The 20,454-nt window shown below is 44.4% G+C and overlaps 1 protein-coding gene across 1 annotated transcript in view; it reads left to right on the top strand.

Annotated features, from left to right (window-relative positions):
* Positions 1-2,570: 2,570 nt before the first annotated feature.
* LOC141106917 (uncharacterized) overlaps positions 2,571-20,454 on the top strand; it is a 40,755-nt gene continuing 22,871 nt past the window's right edge. Inside the window, 8 exon segments of the mRNA XM_073597847.1 lie at positions 2,571-2,673; positions 3,196-3,315; positions 4,674-4,808; positions 4,895-5,018; positions 5,135-5,232; positions 6,234-6,375; positions 7,846-9,513; positions 19,938-19,964. Of these exon segments, the coding sequence (XP_073453948.1) occupies positions 3,211-3,315; positions 4,674-4,808; positions 4,895-5,018; positions 5,135-5,232; positions 6,234-6,375; positions 7,846-9,513; positions 19,938-19,964 (2,299 nt within the window). The 5' untranslated portion in view covers positions 2,571-2,673; positions 3,196-3,210.

Raw genomic sequence — 20,454 nt, 5'->3', positions numbered from 1 at the left:
AGCTGTCGGAGAATGTAGTGTGGATGGTGGAGGAGAGCTGTCAGAGAATGTAGTGTGGATGGTGGGAGGAGAGCTGTCGGAGAATGTAGTGTGGATGGTGGAGGAGAGCTGTCGGAGAATGTAGTGTGGATGGTGGAGGAGATCTGTCAGAGAATGTAGTGTGGATAGTGGAGGAGAGCTGTCGGAGAATGTAGTGTGGATGGTGGGAGGAGAGCTGTCGGAGAATGTAGTGTGGATGGTGGGAGGAGAGCTGTCGGAGAATGTAGTGTGGATGGTGGAGGAGAGATGTCGGAGAATGTAGTGTGGATGGTGGAGGAGATCTGTCAGAGAATGTAGTGTGGATAGTGGAGGAGAGCTGTCGGAGAATGTAGTGTGGATGGTGGGAGGAGAGCTGTCAGAGAATGTAGTGTGGATGGTGGGAGGAGATCTGTCGGAGAATGTAGTGTGGATGGTGGGAGGAGATCTGTCGGAGAATGTAGTGTGGATGGTGGGAGGAGATCTGTCGGAGAATGTAGTGTGGATGGTGGAGGAGAGCTGTCGGAGAATGTAGTGTGGATGGTGGAGATCTGTCGGAGAATGTAGTGTGGATGGTGGGAGGAGATCTGTCGGAGAATGTAGTGTGGATGGTGGAGGAGAGCTGTCGGAGAATGTAGTGTGGATGGTGGGAGGAGAGATGTCGGAGAATGTAGTGTGGATGGTGAAGGAGATATGTCGGAGAATGTAGTGTGGATGGTGGAGGAGATCTGTCGGAGAATGTAGTGTGGATGGTGGAGGAGAGCTGTCGGAGAATGTAGTGTGGATGGTGGAGATCTGTCGGAGAATGTAGTGTGGATGGTGGAGGAGATCTGTTGGAGAATGTAGTGTGGATGGTGGGAGGAGAGATGTCGGAGAATGTAGTGTGGATGGTGAAGGAGATATGTCGGAGAATGTAGTGTGGATGGTGGAGGAGATCTGTCGGAGAATGTAGTGTGGATGGTGGAGGAGATCTGTCGGAGAATGTAGTGTGGATGGTGGAGATGAGCTGTCGGAGAATGTAGTGTGGATGGTGGAGGAGAGCTGTCGTAGAATGTAGTGTGGATGGTGGGAGGAGAGCTGTCAGAGAATGTAGTGTGGATGGTGGGAGGAGATCTGTCGGAGAATGTAGTGTGGATGGTGGGAGGAGATCTGTCGGAGAATGTAGTGTGGATGGTGGGAGGAGATCTGTCGGAGAATGTAGTGTGGATGGTGGAGGAGAGCTGTCGGAGAATGTAGTGTGGATGGTGGAGATCTGTCGGAGAATGTAGTGTGGATGGTGGGAGGAGATCTGTCGGAGAATGTAGTGTGGATGGTGGAGGAGAGCTGTCGGAGAATGTAGTGTGGATGGTGGGAGGAGAGATGTCGGAGAATGTAGTGTGGATGGTGGAGGAGAGCTGTCGGAGAATGTAGTGTGGATGGTGGGAGGAGATCTGTCGGAGAATGTAGTGTGGATGGTGGGGGAGATCTGTCGGAGAATGTAGTGTGGACGGTGGAGGAGAGATGTCGGAGAATGTAGTGTGGATGGTGGAGGAGAGCTGTCGGAGAATGTAGTGTGGATGGTGGAGGAGAGATGTCGGAGAATGTAGTGTGGATGGTGGAGGAGATCTGTCGGAGAATGTAGTGTGGGTGGTGGAGGAGAGATGTCGGAGAATTTAGTGTGGATGGTGGAGGAGAGCTGTCGGAGAATGTAGTGTGGATGGTGGAGGAGATCTGTCGGAGAATGTAGTGTGGATGGTGGAGGAGAGCTGTCGGAGAATGTAGTGTGGATGGTGGAGGAGAGCTGTCGGAGAATGTAGTGTGGATGGTGGAGAGCTTTTTTAGTTTCACCTTTTATAGATTTTAAAAACACAGTCAAATAGTTTTTTTTATTTGACTTTTGTCTGGATTTTATCTAAGGTATAATCTGCGTGTGTAATTATGAATACAACATAATACAGGAATGGTTGATGAGGCAGCGGACAAAATGTTTAAACATAATGTAGACTGTAGTACTCATATTTAACACAAGGTGGTGATCTTCCTTCAAAATACACTGACAGAAAGTAACGTAGATGTTTCATCATATTTGGCGACCGGTCAGAATTTGTAATGGAAGTGATGTTTCGTCACCGCCATCTTGCTACACCCTGCACTCCTCCACAGTAAGGATACACTGGGAAGGGGGCAAGCGGACATCTTGTTACACCCACTGGAGTTTTGCATTTCAGACTTATTTTAAACAGTAAATGGAGCTTATATTGTGAAATACAGTATTTAGAAATCAGTCAGACTGTTTACATGTTGAATTATAAAAGCAGTGGTGTTCTGTCAGATTAGCAAACCTGTGAGATCAACAGGCTTGCTGCTGCTTTTAAAATTTAACATTAAACAGTTTGCCTGTTTTCTAAATACTGTATTTGACCTTAATAGCTCAGTTTACTGTTAAAAATAAGTGTGAAATGCAAAACTCCGGTGGGTGTAACAAGATGTCTGCTTGCCCCCTTCCCAGTGTATCCTTACTGTGGAGGAGTGCGGGGTGTAGCAAGATGGCGGCAACAGAACGTCGCTTCTGTTACAAATTCTGATGGGTGAAACAGATGACATAAACAGGAAGTTCCGGGTGAGAGGTGAGTCGTGAGGAAGTAGAGAGAAGACATTGCTGGAAGTGGAGCAGAGGAGGTAATAAGATATTATTTTATATTTACACCCAGTAACCCCCCCCCGTCATGTCCGTCCTCTTCCTCCATAGTCACTGTGATGTGTCTTATCTCCAGCGGATGATGATACACACACATATAGAGGATCATAAATATATCATAAACAGTACAGATATATAACCTAAATAAAGAGCCATCTATCCATCTATACGGACGTACGATGTCTCCATAAGTAGAACTCCTTATTAATTTAATAATAAAGTTAAATAAAAATACACCAATTTAGGGCAGACATTGAGCTATATTTCCAAAGTGATGACCTGTGAAGGTTTTTTAGTTTCTTGTATATTTACAATTTTGGGTATTGTAGTTTTTTTGTTTTTTCAGGAACTCGTGCTTTTAATGTTGAATATATTTGGTATTTACTGAAAAACGCAGACACAGTTGTAGATCTCCCTCACTTTTGGATGGAGGGTTTAAAATAAATCTCTACTAGTCTATCATTTATAATGACCAGCGAGGGCGCTATATTATCTGTCTACAGAGATCAGAGGCTTCTATGGATCACATGATCACATCAGTGAAGATGGAGGACGACCCGAGTCACATGACTGAGAGGATATTGGACCTCACCCTGGAGATCATCTACCTGCTGACCGGAGAGGTGAGGAGGATTCTGGGAGGTCACATGACCTCACTCTTATCTCTATTAATAAAACAGACCTGACCGGAGAGGTGAGGAGGATTCTGGGAGGTCACATGACATCACTCTTATCTCTATTAATAAAACACAGACCTGACTGGAGAGGTGAGGAGGATTCTGGGAGGTCACATGACATCACTCTTATCTCTATTAATAAAACACAGACCTGACCAGAGAGGTGAGGAGGATTCTGGGAGGTCACATGACATCACTCTTATCTCTATTAATAAAACACAGACCTGACCGGAGAGGTGAGGAAGATCCTTGGTAGATCCTAGGCTCAACCCACAAGCCTGATCTGGCCAGGAAGCCGACATTGCACAGCGCTAATCACAGGCCGTGAGGCATTTCCCAATCTGTGCATCTGCGGACCAGGTGATGTCTCAATGACTGCGATTAGCCGTGTGCAGTGTCGGCTTCCTGGCGGGATCAGGCAAGTGGGTTGGGACTAGGATCCCCAAAACACCCAAGCCCATTCTTAAAGGGGTTGTAAAGATGTTTTTTTTTTTTTTTTAAAATAACAAACATGTTATACTTACCTTCACTGTGCAGCTCGTTCTGCACAGAGTGGCCCCAAACCTGGTCTTCTGGGGTCCCTCGGCGGCTGTTTCAGCTCCTCCCCGCAAGCATTTACCACCTTCATGCGAGCTCCCTCGCACGGTGGTGAGTGCTTGCGGGCGCGCTCCCGTGATACAGCCGGCGGCTATAGCCGCTCGCTGTATCACTCGGCCCCGCCCCCCGGCGCGCCGCGTCATCGGATGTGATTGACAGCAGCGCGAGCCAATGGCTGCGCTGCTTTCAATCCATCCACTGCAGCCAATCAGCGACCAGGCTGAGCTGCAATGAAGCTGACGAGGACGAGGAGCGAAGATTCGAGGCGTCAGGTAAGTAAAACGGGGGGGCTGGGGGCGGCGGTACTGTCAAAAGTTTTTTCACCTTAATGCATAGAATGCATTAAGGTGAAAAAATTTTTACCTTTACAACCCCTTTAATTCTGGGAGGTCATTACATCACTCTTATCTCTATTAATAAAACACAGACCTGACCGGAGAGGTGAGGAGGATTTTGGGAGGTCACATGACATCACTCTTTATCTCTATTAATAAAACACAGACCTGACCGGAGAGGTGAGGAGGATTCTGGGAGGTCACATGACATCACTCTTTATCTCTATTAATAAAACACAGACCTGACCGGAGAGGTGAGGAGGATTCTGGGAGAAAAAGAAGTACTCCATATTCCCATCACACACGTTCTTGGAAAAGCTCTCAAGTAATTCTGGGAGGTCACATGACATTATTGTTGCTTTTTCATTGCAGGGTTTTCCTTCAGTGAAGTCTGGTAACCATCTAACCATCACAGTGCCTTCATCTCACTCCTTAAAACTCAAGAGGAACAATGACAAGAAGATTGTAGAAGTTGCCCACAAGATCATTGATCTGCTGACAGGAGAGGTGAGCGGTGCTGAGAATTCTGGGACATTATCCAGTAACAGACAAGGGATGTGTCTGGATGGTGACTGTATCATTGTGTGTGTCAGGTTCCTATAAGGTGTCAGGATGTCACTGTCTATTTCTCTATGGAGGAGTGGGAGTATTTAGAAGGACACAAGGATCTCTACAAGGACGTCATGATGGAGAATCAGCCGCCCCTCACATCACCGGGTAAGAGGAGACTTTATTGTAAAGGAGAGTGCAGTACGGAGGGTCCACCTAGATCCCCCATCATCTGATAAACACATAGAAACAATGTATTCAGTCAGTGTGTGTGTTTCCTACAGATGGATCCAGTAATGGGAACCCACCAGAGAGATGTCCCCGTCCTCTGTATTCCCGGGATTCCACACAGGAAGGTCACACCATCCCTCACCATCATCAGGTAGGTGGACTCAGTGTATAGAACACAGAGGTGATTCTCAATTTTTGAGAGAGGACATTTTTCTATGTATTCTCTTGTTTTAATGTTTATTTTGCATCTGAAGTGCAGTCTTTGTGTTGCCCCTCCCCCACCCCCATTTCCAGCTTCCTTATTGGGCATCCTTAATTTTTATTGTTTTTTATTTTTTTAAATCAATATACAGTATGTCCTTTTCTACTGTTGGTCTTGAGTGTAGTCATATGACATCATAGTTCTCTTCCTCCTTGTGTTTCTCCAATGAGGGTAACGTTCTGAATGACGTGGTGCTGTGATTCCAAGCCAGTGTGATGATGCATCCCCAGAAGTTGGATCCCTGCCCCCTGGATTACCAGGAAATGGTCATGTGATCTGTTCTGAAATAGACAGGAGAGTAGATTGTATTTTCTCTGCTGCAGGTAGATCTTCAGCAGATCTTGTCCCTCCCTCGGTCCGTGATTGGACAATTAACAAGTCCAACTTCAGGAAAATGATCCCTTGCAGTGGGGCTGTGCCTGCTTTGGAAGGGTTGTGTACTTTCTTATGTCTAGGAGTCATAGAATAGAAGATCTACTTACCTGATACCCGGTCAATAGCCCTGCATTGGACGTGATGATGCTAAGGGATACTACATCGCTGCAGTGTGGGGGTGGGAGCGCCATCTGCTGGAGGAGTAGAGGATTAAATGAAACAGTTTAGCCCCACTGGAAGAGATTTAAAGGAGAAGCAGCAGACTGATGAGCTCATCTCTCCGTCTGCTCTCTCCTCCTCTCAGCACTGCAGTAGAGCTTATTGGCACCTTCTTTTACTTTTCACTCTCCCAGTCACAGCTCTGCTGTACAAGGACTGCAATAGCCTGATACCAGGTACTTACACTGTTTGCAATTAAAAAATAAAATGCATTTAATAACTGCAGAGCTGCATGTAGTTTTGTCTGTAATATCGGCCTGAATATTTAGATGTTTTCTATTTATTTTGGGGTTTAGGATGAAGAACGGATTAATATAAAAGCTGATGATAAAGAGGAAGGAGTAGAGACGTGTGTGGGGGGTGATCAGCTGTCCACGGAGGAGGTTGGGAGGATTATGAAGAGTGAACAGGATAAAATATCTCTACTTATCAACACAAGTAAGTATAGGCACTATGGAAGAAATGAGTCACAGTCTCATTATACTTCTGAGTATATGTGATGTTCTTTCCCCTGTATATAATGTCATGTTCCCAACAAATGAGGAGGAGATACTGTACACCATATGAAAGGTCCATCTCCATTCCTCAATATAACGTCATGTTCCCAACAAATGAGGAGGAGATACTGTACACCATATGAAAGGTCCATCTCCATTCCTCAATATAACGTCATGTTCCTAACAAATGAGGAGGAGATACTGTACACCATATGAAAGGTCCATCTCCATTCCTCAATATAATGTCATGTTCCCAACAAATGAGGAGATACTGTACACCATATGAAAGGTCCATCTCAATTCCTCAATATAATGTCATGTTCCAAACAAATGAGGAGAAGATACTGTACACCATATGAAAGGTCCATCTCCATTCCTCAATATAACGTCATGTTCCCAAACAAATGAGGAGGAGATACTGTACACCATATGAAAGGTCCATCTCCATTCCTCAATATAACATCATGTTCCCAACAAATGAGGAGGAGATACTGTACATCATATGAAAGGTCCATCTCCATTCCTCAATATAACGTCATGTTCCCAACAAATGAGGAGGAGGTACTGTACACCATATGAAAGGTCCATCTCCATTCCTCAATATAATGTCATGTTCCAAACAAATGAGGAGAAGATACTGTACACCATATGAAAGGTCCATCTCCATTCCTCAATATAACGTCATGTTCCTAACAAATGAGGTGGAGATACCGTACACCATATGAAAGGTCCATCTCCATTCCTCAATATAATGTCATGTTCCTAACAAGTGAGGTGGAGATACTGTACACCATATGAAAGGTCTATCTCCATTCCTCAATATAACGTCATGTTCCCAACAAATGAGGAGATACTGTACACTATATGAAAGGTCCATCTCCATTCCTCAATATAATGTCATGTTCCCAACAAATGAGGAGATACTGTACACCATATGAAAGGTCCATCTCCATTCCTCAATATAATGTCATGTTCCCAACAAATGAGGAGATACTGTACACCATATGAAAGGTCCATCTCCATTCCTCAATATAATGTCATGTTCCCAACAAATGAGGAGGAGATACTGTACACCATATGAAAGGTCCATCTCCATTCCTCAATATAACGTCATGTTCCTAACAAGTGAGGTGGAGATACTGTACACCATATGAAAGGTCTATCTCCATTCCTCAATATAATGTCATGTTCCCAACAAATGAGGAGGAGATACTGTACACCATATGAAAGGTCCATCTCCATTCCTCAATATAATGTCATGTTCCCAACAAATGAGGAGATACTGTACACCATATGAAAGGTCCATCTCCATTCTCAATATAATGTCATGTTCCCAACAAATGAGGTGGAGATACTGTACACCATATGATCTTTGTCATCTACTGACATTATTACATTTTCTTTCCATCAGATGGATGTGATGTCAGGAATTCCTCGGAGAGACATCTTCTATTATCTGCTGATTGTAAGTCAGAAGATAATGTCATCACACAGGATCCTCCAGGAGGAAATCCAAATACACAAAATATACATCACAGACCTTCCTGTCCGGAGACATCAATGGATCCCTCTGATCAGGGGGAATCTTCTCATCAATCACATACTATGATTGTAAATATCCATGTAAGATCTCACACTGCAGATCGATCAACAGATCCTTCTAATCCCGAGGAATCTTCCTCACCCCATGAAAGAGATCACCGAGGTCATAATCGATTCCCATGTTCCGAGTGCGGGAAATCTTTCACTCAGAAAGGAGCACTTATTCATCACCAGAGAATTCACACGAGGGAACGTCCTTATTCATGTTCAGAGTGCGGGAAATCTTTCACTCTGAAAGGAAACCTTGATAAACATCGGAGAATTCACACAGGTGTGCGTCCCTATCCATGTTCAGAGTGCGGGAAATCTTTCGCTCTAAAAGGAAACCTTGATAAACATCGGAGAATTCACACGGGTGTGCGTCCCTATCCATGTTCAGAGTGCGGAAAGACTTTCACTCAAATCCGAAAACTTGATAAACATCAGAGGATTCACAAAGGTGTGCGTCAATACCCATGTTCAGAGTGCGGGAAATCTTTCACTCAAAAGCTCAGCCTTGATAAACATCGGAGAATTCACCCACGTGTGCGCCCCTATTCGTGTTCACAGTGCGGGAAATCTTTCATTGAAAAACGAAACTTTGATAAACACCAGAGAAGACACACAGGTGACTGTCCTTATGCATGTTTTGAGTGCGGGAAACGTTTCTTTGACAAAGGAAACCTTGTAAACCACCAAAAAATTCACATGGGTGAGCGTACCTATTCATGTTCAGAGTGCGGGAAACCTTTCTTTCACAAAGGAAACCTTCTAAATCACCAAAGAATTCACACGGGTGAGCGTCCTTATTCATGTTCAGAGTGCGGGAAATCTTTCACTCTGAAAGGAAACCTTGTGCAACACCAGAGAATTCATACAGGCGAGCGCCCTCATTCATGTTCAGAGTGCGGGAAATCTTTCGCTCAAAAACGAAACCTCGATAAACATTGGAGGACTCACACAGGCGAGCGCCCTTATTCATGTACAGAGTGCGGGAAACGCTTCATCCAGAAAGAAGGCCTCGTTAAACATCAGAAAAGTCACACAGGTGAGCTTCCTTATTCATGCACAGAGTGCGGGAAATGTTTCTTTAAAAAAGAAACCTTTACTACCCACCAGAGAATTCACACGGGGGAGCGTCCTTATTCATGTTCAGAGTGCGGAGAATCTTTTACTCATAAAGGAGAACTTGTAAGACACCAGAGAAAACACACAGGTGACTGTCCTTATCCATGTTTTGAGTGCGGGAAACCTTTCTTTCACAAAGGAAACTTTGCGGCTCACCAAAGAATTCACAAGGGTGAGCGTCCTTATTCATGTTCAGAGTGCGGGAAATCTTTTGTTCGAAAAGGAGAGCTTAATATACACCAGAGAGTTCACACGGGCGAGCGTCCGTATTCGTGTGGAGAGTGCGGGAAATCTTTCACTGTGAAAGGAAACCTTGTTGCACATCAGAGAACACACACGGCACTGCGTCTTCAGTGTGACCAGACTGCTTGAAATGTTCTACAGCTAAAAGAACTCTAACTAGACATCAGAGGCACCTGGCTATTATTTATTTTTTTATGAACGTACAATGATTTTTTCGGGTGGAACTGTTTAGTTCATAGAATAATTGTAAGAAGAAAATATTTATTGTATAAAGGACCCCAATGGTGAGATGTTCCTGCTACAGTTTCTGCCCCCCACTTTGTGGTATCCTCATTCAATCTTTCAATCCGCCCTGATTGCGTTTTTACACGTATTGCATTCCTTGTAGTGTTGGAATGCTGACGGTGACCCGTTTATATTTTTTTAAAGGCAATATTTTACCCTTTAATGATGCTTTTTACGGTTTAGCCACCCAGGTTTAACATTTGCTCTTCTATATTAATTGCGCATTGAAATGCACTTTATTTTATAAAGGGGGCAACCTGAGCCAAAGTGATATGAAGTTTATAGGTGAAGTTTCATGGGCCGAGTCTTCTCTTGGCTTCTTGTACTTTTTGGAGACTCCAATGGTGAGATGTTCCTGCTACAGTTTCTGCCCCCCACTTTGTGGTAACCCCGTTTATCTAAATGCTTAACCACTTACGGACCGCCTGTTGTCGTTTTACGTCGGTGCTTTGAAGAGGGATATCATTGTTATGGCAGCAGCTAGCTACCTTAACCCCGGTATCCTCTTCTTCAGCGGGCGGTTCGCTTTCAGATAAAAGTGGTCTCTGCGGTGGATTCTCCACAAGATCACTTTTATCGTCGGCAGGAGGGGGGGCCTCCCCTCCCATCTCCATATCATTGCAGGGCGGAAGCGACATCAAAACGTCACTTCCACCCATAGCTCTTAAAGGGACATTTATTTATCAGCGTATAACACGCACCCCAATTTAAGAGGGAAGTTTCAGGGGAAAAAACTTTTTTTTTTAAATAAACCACTTTGAAGCAAAATAGTGGTCAGTGAGCATCAATGCAGACTGATCTGTGCTCATCTGCAGCCTGATCTGTGCTCATCTACAGCCTGATCTGCGCCATTCTGCAGCTTCAGTGCAGCCTGATCTGTGCCCATCTACAGCCTGATCTGTGCCCATCTGCAGGCTGATCTGCGCCCATCTGCAGCCTAATCTGTGCCCATCTGCAGCTTCAATGTAGCTTGATCTGCGCCCATCTGCAGCCTGATCTGCGCCCATCTGCAGCCGCCTTATCTGCGCCCATCTGCAGCCGCCTGTTCTGCGCCCATCTGCAGCCGCCTGTTCTGCGCCCATCTGCAGCCTGTTCTGCGCCCATCTGCAGCCTGTTCTGCGCCCATCTGCAGCCTGTTCTGCGCCCATCTGCAGCCTGATCTGTGCCCATCTGCAGCCGCCTGATCTGCGCCCATCTGCGGCCTGTTCTGCGCCCATCTGCAGCCGCCTGATCTGCGCCCATCTGCAGCTTGATCTGCACCCATCTGGAGCCTTATCTGTGCCCATCTGCAGCCTGATCTGCGCCCATGGGGGACATCAATGCAGCTCACCATCTCTCATAGGACATCACCGAGCCGTCATCTCCTGTTTACTCGGCTCTCAGTCGGCATTGGACCAGCTCCTGTGATAGACAGAACACTGGTCCAATGCCGGTGGCGGAGGCGGGACTGTGTGTGTGACGTGAGAGCCGAGTGGAGAGGAGATGACGGCTCGGTGAATTCCGGTGGCACTTGTTCCCCTCCGAGGTACGCTGTCGGCATATAACACGCACCCGTGATTTTCCCCCTATTTTCAGGGGAAAAAAGTGCGTGTTATACGCCGATAAATACGGTATTTATTTTTACATTTTTTTTTCAGATGAAAACATTTTTTATTTATTTCTTTTTTTATTGCATTTTAGTGTAAATATGAGATCTGAGGTCTTTTTGACTCCAGATCTCATATTTAAGAGGACCTGTCATTTATTTATTTCAGGTACTTATATAGCGCCGTCAATTTACTCAGCGCTTTACATATATACATTGTACATTCCACGAGCGGGCTAAATTTTGAAACGTGACATGTTGGGTATCAATTTACTTGGCGTAACATTATCTTTCACAATATAAAAAAAAATGGGCTAACGTTACTGTTGTTTTATTTTTTTAAGTGTATTTTTAAAAAAAAAAAGTGCGCTTGGAAGACCGCTGCACAAATACGGTGTGACAGAAAGTATTGCAACAACCATCATTTTATTCTCTAGGGTGTTAGGAAAAAATATATATAATGTTTGGGGGTTCTAAGTAATTTTCTAGCAAAAAAAAAATGTTTTTAACTTGTAAACACCAAATCTCAGAAAGAGGCTCGGTCCTTAAGTGGTTAAATGAGGCATCTAATTATGAACCCTTTTTGGAAGGACTTCATTCTGAAAAATAGACTAACATTATGGCTATGGGTGGGGGGGGGGTTGTGGACATGGGTGCGGCCTTTTCAGCTTTTTACCCACCTTCCTCTGTTGCTTAGGAGGGGATGGGCAGTGCATTGTCCATGATGGTGGTGACCCAGAAGTGACATTGCCTGCTGTGCGAGATGACGTCACTACATAGCATGATGTTACGATGCCAAGCTGAGGATCATAGGCCAAAAAATGCCAGGGATCACAGTAAAACCGTGAACTACAAACCCTTTTTGGAAGGGTTTCATTCTGGGAAAATAGCCTAACTTGTGGTTGCATTTTGGGAGGTCCGCCCCCTGGCCCAGTATGTTGGGTGGTAAGATGACTGGACACGGGTGTGGCTTTTTCAGCTTTTTTCCCTTCTTTTTGTTGGTTGGGCAGGAATGGGCAATGCATTGTCAGGGGCGACCTGGAAGTGACATCGATTGCTATGCGAGATGACGTCACTACGCGGCATGTTATTACAGCGCCAAGCTCACGATCATAGGCCAAAACGCCAGAGATCGCGGTAAAACAGCAAATTGTAATTGCTCTTTTTAGAAGTGTTGAATTCTGGAAAAACAGACTAAACTTATCTCTCTCTGATGGGCAATAGGACATTTCTCCTTGAAATAATATTGGGTAATCTCTGGACCTTTATGGAAATCTATAATAATCTCTAGATCTGATGAGTTTAAATGCAAAATGTGGTATTTCCCCAACTCTAATGTCTGTAAAAAAAAGTATATGCCAATACTTATGTGATCTCTCTGTAGGATATCAATAAAATGTATCAGTGTTTATATTCATAGGGATTACTTTGTGTAAGCAACCTACCGTAATTTGTGATTCTAAATTTCTTGTAAAGATTTTTTTTTTTTGACTATTATAAACAAATGTCAATTTTATGAATATGTGGAAAAATGTGAGCAATGGTAGCAATACTTTGGTAATAAAATGCAGGAAAAATAACTGGAGCCCGGTTTGCCTGTTATTCTTGTGTTCTGCTGAGAAGTATATACACTTTATTGTCAAAAGTATTGGGACACCTGCCTTTACATGACCTTTAATGGCATCAAGGAGCTTCAACTCTTCTGGGAACAAGGTTTAGGAGTGTGTCTATGGGAATGTTTGACCATTCTTCCAGAAGTGCATTTGTGAGGTCAGGCACTGATGTTGGTCGAGAAGGCCTGGCTCGCAGTCTCCGCTCTAATTCATGTTCTATGATGTTGAGGTCAGGACTCTGTTCAGGCCAGTCAAGTTCCTCCAACCCAAACTCATCCATGTCTTAAGGGACCCAGCTGGCGGCCGATTCCTAAGTCTTGAAAGACAGTCTGGAGTAAAGTCTACAGAGGATCCGGCCAGGAGGCCCATGGTACAGGGTCTGGCTGGTACTGTAAGGAGGCATCCATATATACAGTGACATAGTGAATAAAAGCCTGAGAGAAATCTTGGACAGAATATTGCTGTTTGACCTCTTTTGTGAGAGACTCTTCTGGAGTTTGCTGGCTCAGGACCGTTTCCAGTGTGGGATGCCCCGGAGATGAATATCCACTGCCGATTTGGAAGCTGTTAGTTTGTCAGGTAGTGTCCTCAGTTCACAGTGCACTAGTTCTAGAGCAGGGGACTCCAAACTATGGCCCTCTAGTTGTCCAGGAACTACAACTCCCATCATGCCTAGTGAGGTCTGTGAATGTCAGAACTTTACAATGCCTCATGGGATGGGATAGTTCTGCAACAGCTGGAGGGCCATAGTTTGGAGATCCCTGGGCTAGAGTATCCCGAGGCTGACTCTATTCCCCATCCCAGAGACTGAGAAACTACTGTGCCTGCCAGCCGTGCATCCATTAGGGAGTAGAACCTGGGACAAAACAACGGGACCAGTTTAGGGTCTGCGCTACAAACATAATAGAGGAATATCCTGGAGAATTCTACTATGGTTTTGGCATGGGATTTTTGAGGCACAACATTCACTTTCTATTAAAAATTCTAAAAAGATAGCTGTACAGCAAATTTTAGTCTATCAAAATAGAATACAAAGCCATAAAAAAAGTCAGCATTGACAATGTAATTTATCCATATCTAGTAGTCTTTCAGGCTCGACGCGTTTCCTAGACATTGTCCACTTCATCAGGAACCACTGATATATATATATATCATTCGATCTGAATGAAACAACAATTATCAAACAGCATAACAGTTAGTCTCCTCCCCTTTCGGCAGGAGACTAACACAGGAGGAGACCCCAGATGGGTTGACTCCGAAGTTAGTCCATAGTTCCAGTCCTCTACTGCCTGTACCCACACAGTACCCCAAACAAATTGTTCCAAACAGAGTATTACTCACCCAGCCAACCTCTGCCTCTCTCAGAGAACATATCCGCCGCTGGGGAGAAGCCTGGACTGGCCCTTCTCCCTGGAGTCCTTTCTGCTGCTGGAGAGAAGACAGGGGGACTGGGCTCACTCCATCCTGCTGTTGGGGATCTGGGCCAACTGCCCAGCATCCCTGGGGTATACAGGTGGGGACTGAAGCCCCATCCACCGACACCAGATCAAGCTGCAGTTGTGAGGTGATGACTGCATTCTCTCCTTGGATCCTGATCTGCAGCTCGCGATAGACTGCCACCTCCTCACCTTGGGCCTCCACAATTGCTGCAGGTGTGGGGCAGAGGTCTTGGACCCTCTGTCCGGTTGCCAGCACTTCTGCTGGGCATTTGCCAGGTGGTTCCTCCTCTACAGAAATGTCTATTAAATCCCCAGTCTCTGGAATTGGTAAAAGCGTGGGACAGAGGTCTTGGACCCTCTGTTCAGTTACCAGATCTTCAGCTGGAGAAGTTTGTTGTAACTCCATAGATGCTGCTGGCAGAAAATCACATGTCCCTGTCAGTGTTGTGGGAGAAAGGCCGACTACCTCTTCTCTCAAGAAGGCCGAAGCCACTGTTGGTGCTGAGCAGAGCACAGTGAAGTTTGGCCCTGATAGCAGCTCTTCTGCTGGAGGCTCATCAGGTTGTTCTTCCTCAGCAGAAAAGTCTATCAAATCCCATGTCTCTGCAACTGATGTCTGGGGATAAAGGTTCACCATCTCCTGTCCATGGAACCCAGAAGATGTTATCATTGCTGGGCAGAGGTTAGCAGAGCTCTGCCCTGTTGTCAGCACTTCAGGTTTGGGGACGGCAATCTCCGGATTTTCCACTGCCGATTCTCTGGCATGCTGCTGAACGTGTTCTAGCAGTTTCCTGTATGCCCTTTCCAGATGCTGTTCCTTCCTTAGCAAATGGTCCAGATCAGGTTTGAGCTCTGAGACCTCTGCAAGACCGAGCATAGCCTCTCTATATTCTCGCAGGTCCTCAAGGGCAGGTTCCCCTTCGTAGCCAAACACAAAATGATCTGTAAGGCTCTCCCACAGCAATCCAGGGCCTCCAAAGTCATATCCCTCCGGAGAGCATTCTGTTGTCTCCCCTAAATATCCCTCCTCTGCATGCCATTGCAGAGCCCGATAACTATTGTCCATCTCTATCTCCTGCTGGACCAGCCTTTCCAACTTAGTCACCCATTGCTCCTGGGGCCGCTCTCCCAGGAATGCCATCCGCAATGCCCGTTGGTCACTGGCCCATTGCTCTAGGGTTGGAAAGCACTTGCCGTGTTTTATACCAGCGAGCTGGAGAGCTCCAATCCAGAGCTCCACCCGAATCTGCTGCCTGAGCTCCAGGTATTCATCCTTAGACACAGTCCTGGTGTATGTTGAAAGGATGATCTGCAGCAGCCTCGTGAACTCTGATGCCAGGTCCATATCTCCGCTGGGGTGACCGAAGTCTGCTATGCTGATCTTGGATCCAGGTGGAGGTTTAAATTTCCCAGACTGCCGGAAGCTTCCCGCTGCTTGCCACCAATGTCACGGAACGTCCCACACTCCACTTGAGTGCTTCCGTCAGTATACCACTTCCTTGTAGTCTGGATACAGATATCAGATATGCCAACTGCTCTGAGCACAAAACAAGGCGACACTTGCTTAGATGCTAACATGGACTATATTTATTTAGAATCAAAATACAGTCTTATATACAGGAGAAGATGAGGTTCCCCCCTCCTGCTCATATTACTCTAACAATACAAACGTAACCTAATTAACCTAATTAAAGCGGGGTTCCACACAAATTTTTAACTTAATCTTACTCCCTTCAGTTAATTGCATAGATGTTCAAATGCCGCACAAAATTTTTTTTTATCGCTGTACTACCTTTATATTGTACTTTATTGTGGCACTTCCTGTCTCTCCTCCTATGGGAGTAGGCGTGTTTAATGCCTTTCCCCGGCGCGGGACTGTCTCCTGGGAGCTTAGTGTCAGGCTTCCCAAGATTCAGTGCGGGAACAATGATCATGCTTGTGAACAAGCTGTGAATGAACAGCATTCACCGCATCCAGGAAATCAATGCTTGTGGGCTTCACATGCCCACAAGCAAGATGGAAACAGCCAGCATCACATTTTTAAAGTTATTCTTCAGTACGAAAACAGACAGAGGCGGAAATATTACACCCAAATTGTGAGTATTATTTTGGGATTAGCAAAGTGTTTCAATGACCTAAAAAAAAAAAAAAAAAATTGGTCGCCGGACTCCCACTTTAACATGAGCTAGTTTACTAAATCATTTACCCAGACCAGATGACTATTCAATACACATTACCATAAACATCAACACAGGGTTAATTAGAACAAACAACAATGTGTGGAATACCCTTAGAACCTGTGGTAAACCAGACTAAACTCATTTACATTAAGCACATTATAGCAGAGAACAGGACAGGTAGTTGGAGTTGATGACACCAGCATCTCCTCACAGGATGTGTCCCAACAGTATGAATCAGTCTTATCAGCAGGGGGCTGCTGGCGGAATCCCCCCTCCCTCTACTGGGACACACATCCCAAATGATCACAGCAAACAGTCCACAACAGAATCAAACAACATACAATATATACATATATACACGACTGAGTCCGATTAGTACAGTTCAGACTGGATTTCTAATTCACCTCACAAAAAGTATTGTTTCCTTGAAAATCCAGGGCCCATAATCAAAAGGCAAGAGGCTTGCATTCAGTCCTCTCCAACAGCCTCTGTCCCGGCTAGGTCTGTCACATCTAGGTATGTATTAATTTCTTAAAAAAGAATGGGAAAAGGGAAGGGGAAGGAGATTTTTTAACCGCTTCTCGCCACGCCGGGAGAACGTCCATGGACATCCTCGGGTTTCATTGGATATATTGGAATGATGCCTGCACCTACAGTCACCATTCCTTTATGTATCTCTTCAGCCAGCGATTCTCTTTCATACTGAAGTGATTTGAGTAGCTAATTAGCCACTCAATCACTTCTGTGGGTGGCAGAAAGGGGTACCACCCCCCCTCCAGCTGCCGCCTCTACAAGGCTCTACCATCCCATCACGGAACCCAAGAGCGAGGGCTGCCATGAAAAGAGAGAGAAGAACTGACGTCATTCTCCTCTTTCTGTAACACCGGAAACACCGGAAACCGGGAGCGATGAGTATGTCGTCACATCCGGTTCCGCCTTCCGCGGACAGGAAAGGAGCTGATCAGACCAGTCTGTGTCTGATTGGCTGCATGGGAGGCTAGAGGAGAGATCTGGGGTCATAAATAGGACCTGGCATGTCCAATGCTGTCACAAGGAATGTTGTTCATACCTTGTGATAACAATAAAGTTCATCCAAAAAAAAAAAAAATTGTAATAATTTTTTTGTATAAAATAAATAATAAAAATGTAAATTGCCAGGTGGACTTGCCCCAAAGTATGTCGACTATGGGTCAGGGTCTACACCCTTCTTCGTAACATGCTCCATTCCAACCTTAAAAGAGACCCCTATGAAGCCCTTCTGTGTAAACCTATCCTGAACCCCTCCGCCCAGAACGCCAACTGGCCCAGCACCTCTTTAATGCAACTAAGTTGACCATTGCGAGGGCATGGAAAACCCCAGTACTCAGCTTAGAAGCAGTTAAAAACCCTATGAATGACATTATGATTAAAGAGAAATTGGCTGCCCTCACCTCTGATACTCACAATAAATTTCTCAGGGTCTGGCAACCATGGATATCAATATCATACAACCAATCCTCCGGGTTCAATATCCTACTTCTTTCAATTTAAGGGTCTCTGGATGCCCCCCCCCCACAGACTCTTCCCTCCTTTCTCTCTTCCTTCTCTTTTTTTCGCTCTTATATACCCCTTTGTCTTCTACATTCTAACCCAGGGTTTCTCAACCAGGGTTCCTCCAATGGTTGCTAGGGGTTCCTTGAGCAATGACCAATTTTTAACTCTCAGATAAGTTCTTAGTGACACCAATAATCTTCTTAACTATCTGTGGGGGTGGGGGTGGGGATTCTTCCTGAAGACCACAGATGTAAGAAGCACTCTTCCACTGACCATCACACCAATGTTTCATGAGTTGTAGATATAGACATTTTTAACAGGGGTTCCCTGAGACCGAAAGGTTATTTCAAGGGTTCCTCCATGTTGAAAAGGTTGAGAAAGTCTGCCGTTCTCTTTCTTTTTTTTGTATACTTTCTCTGACACTCCTGGTCTCCAGGAGTTGGCCCAGTGAAGATGGTTACAATGATGAAAAAAATAAAAAATAATAAAAAAAATAAAATAAAAACCAAGCAAACAACTATTTTTCTCTCTTCAATATGCAGTTAATCTATGTATGTATGCACCCCTCTTTATGGCTTGGGGTTTCTGAGCCTTTGCCTACCATACAATAAACTCTGGGGCATTAAATGATCTTCACCGCGACGTATTGCTGCTGTTTTCTATTGTACTGATGAATATTGTACCATGTGTATAACATCCCTTTGTTGGGATCTTCCTCTCCATCTTATGTTTGATGTAACCATCACACTGTTGCATTAATCTGTTGAATTTACTTTTCTACCAATAAAAACTTTGTAAAAGAAAAATGTTAAGTGCCCAGTCCCGCCATGCTTATGCGCAAATGTGAATGCATAAGTCTCCCGCATGCATACATAAACGGTGTTCGCACCACACATGTGAGGTATTGTCGCAAATGTTAGAGCGAGCTCAATAATTCTAGAACCAGGCCTCCTGTGCAACTCTAAACTGGTAACCTGTAAAGGCGTTTAAAGTGTCACCTATGGAGAACTTTAAGCACCGTAGTTTGCCGCCATTCCACGGGCAGACGCAATTTTAAAGCGTGACATGTTAGGTATCTTTTATCTCAGCGTACCATCATCTTTCACATTATACAAAAAAACTGGGCTAACTGTAGTATTTTTGTTTTATTTTAATTCATGAAAGGGTTTTTTTTCCAAGAAAATTGCGTTTGAAAAACAGCTGCGTAAAAAATACTATGTAACATGAAAAATTGCAACACCCACCATTTCATTCTATAGGGCCTCTGCTAAAAAAAAAAAAATGTACATAATGTTTGGGGGTTCTAAGAAATTTTGTAGCAAAAAAAAAAGATTTTTACATGTACAGTAGTAACGAAGTGTCAGCATTGTCCCAGGTGGCAGTTGTGTCACAGCATACCGATTAGTGTGACTGTAATGTGTAACTGCCAATAGGCAATATGGAATGTAACAAGGAGCTTCAGAGCCCAAAGCGTATAGCCCCAAACATGGGATCTGCAACAATAAGAAATGACATTGTCACTTAACTTTGATTGGGTTTGATAACAGAGGAATGGATGATACGGCAGTGGGCACATTGTAGACTGCAGTATTTATTTTTATATATAGATGTATGTGTATATATATATATATATATATATATATATATATATATACATACAGTGTATATATATATATATTTTTTATTTACATTTTTATAATAATGTTACAAACATTAAAGCAGAGTCAACAGTCAGCACTTCAATACACCAGCAACAGTGAAAATTGCAGCTCCTGCAAGATGGCGATCTCAGTTCAAAATGCACAGACAGGAAGTAATAGAAGATAGAGACAGGAAATGATGTAGGGTATAGACAGGAAGTGATAGAAGGTACAGACAGGAAATGATGTTGGGTACAGACAGGAAGTGATGTAGAGTTATAAATAGGAAGTTGCAGGTGAGAGGTGAGTTGGGAGGAAGTAGAGAGAAGACGTTAGAGCTGGCCAATGAGGTGGTAATAAAATATTATTTTATATTTACACCCAGTAACCCCCCCCCCCGTCATGTCCGTCCTCTTCCTCCATAGTCACTATGACGTCTTTTATCTCCAGCAGATGCTGATAAACACTTATATGGATTATATTATAAACAGTACAGATATATAACCTAAACATGGAGCCATCTATATGGACGTATGATTAACTTCTCGCTAACTTAATAATAAAGTTAAGTAAAACACACCAATTTAGGGTCATCGTTGAGCTTTATTTCTAAAGCGAGGACCTGTGAAGGTTATAAGTTTTGTATATTTACAATTTTGGATATATATATATTTCCTGGCTCTGCGTCATGCCATCACTCCGGGTAAACTCTGCCCCCTTGACCCCCGCGGTGATGGCACGACGCCGAGCCAGGAAAGGAAAATTACGGTATTTGGTAGCAATTTTCCGTTAT

The sequence above is a fragment of the Aquarana catesbeiana genome, linkage group LG08 (assembly GCF_042186555.1).
Source record: "Aquarana catesbeiana isolate 2022-GZ linkage group LG08, ASM4218655v1, whole genome shotgun sequence".
In the NCBI taxonomy this organism is placed as follows: domain Eukaryota; kingdom Metazoa; phylum Chordata; class Amphibia; order Anura; family Ranidae; genus Aquarana; species Aquarana catesbeiana.
This window is presented reverse-complemented; position numbering and strand designations above follow the sequence as displayed.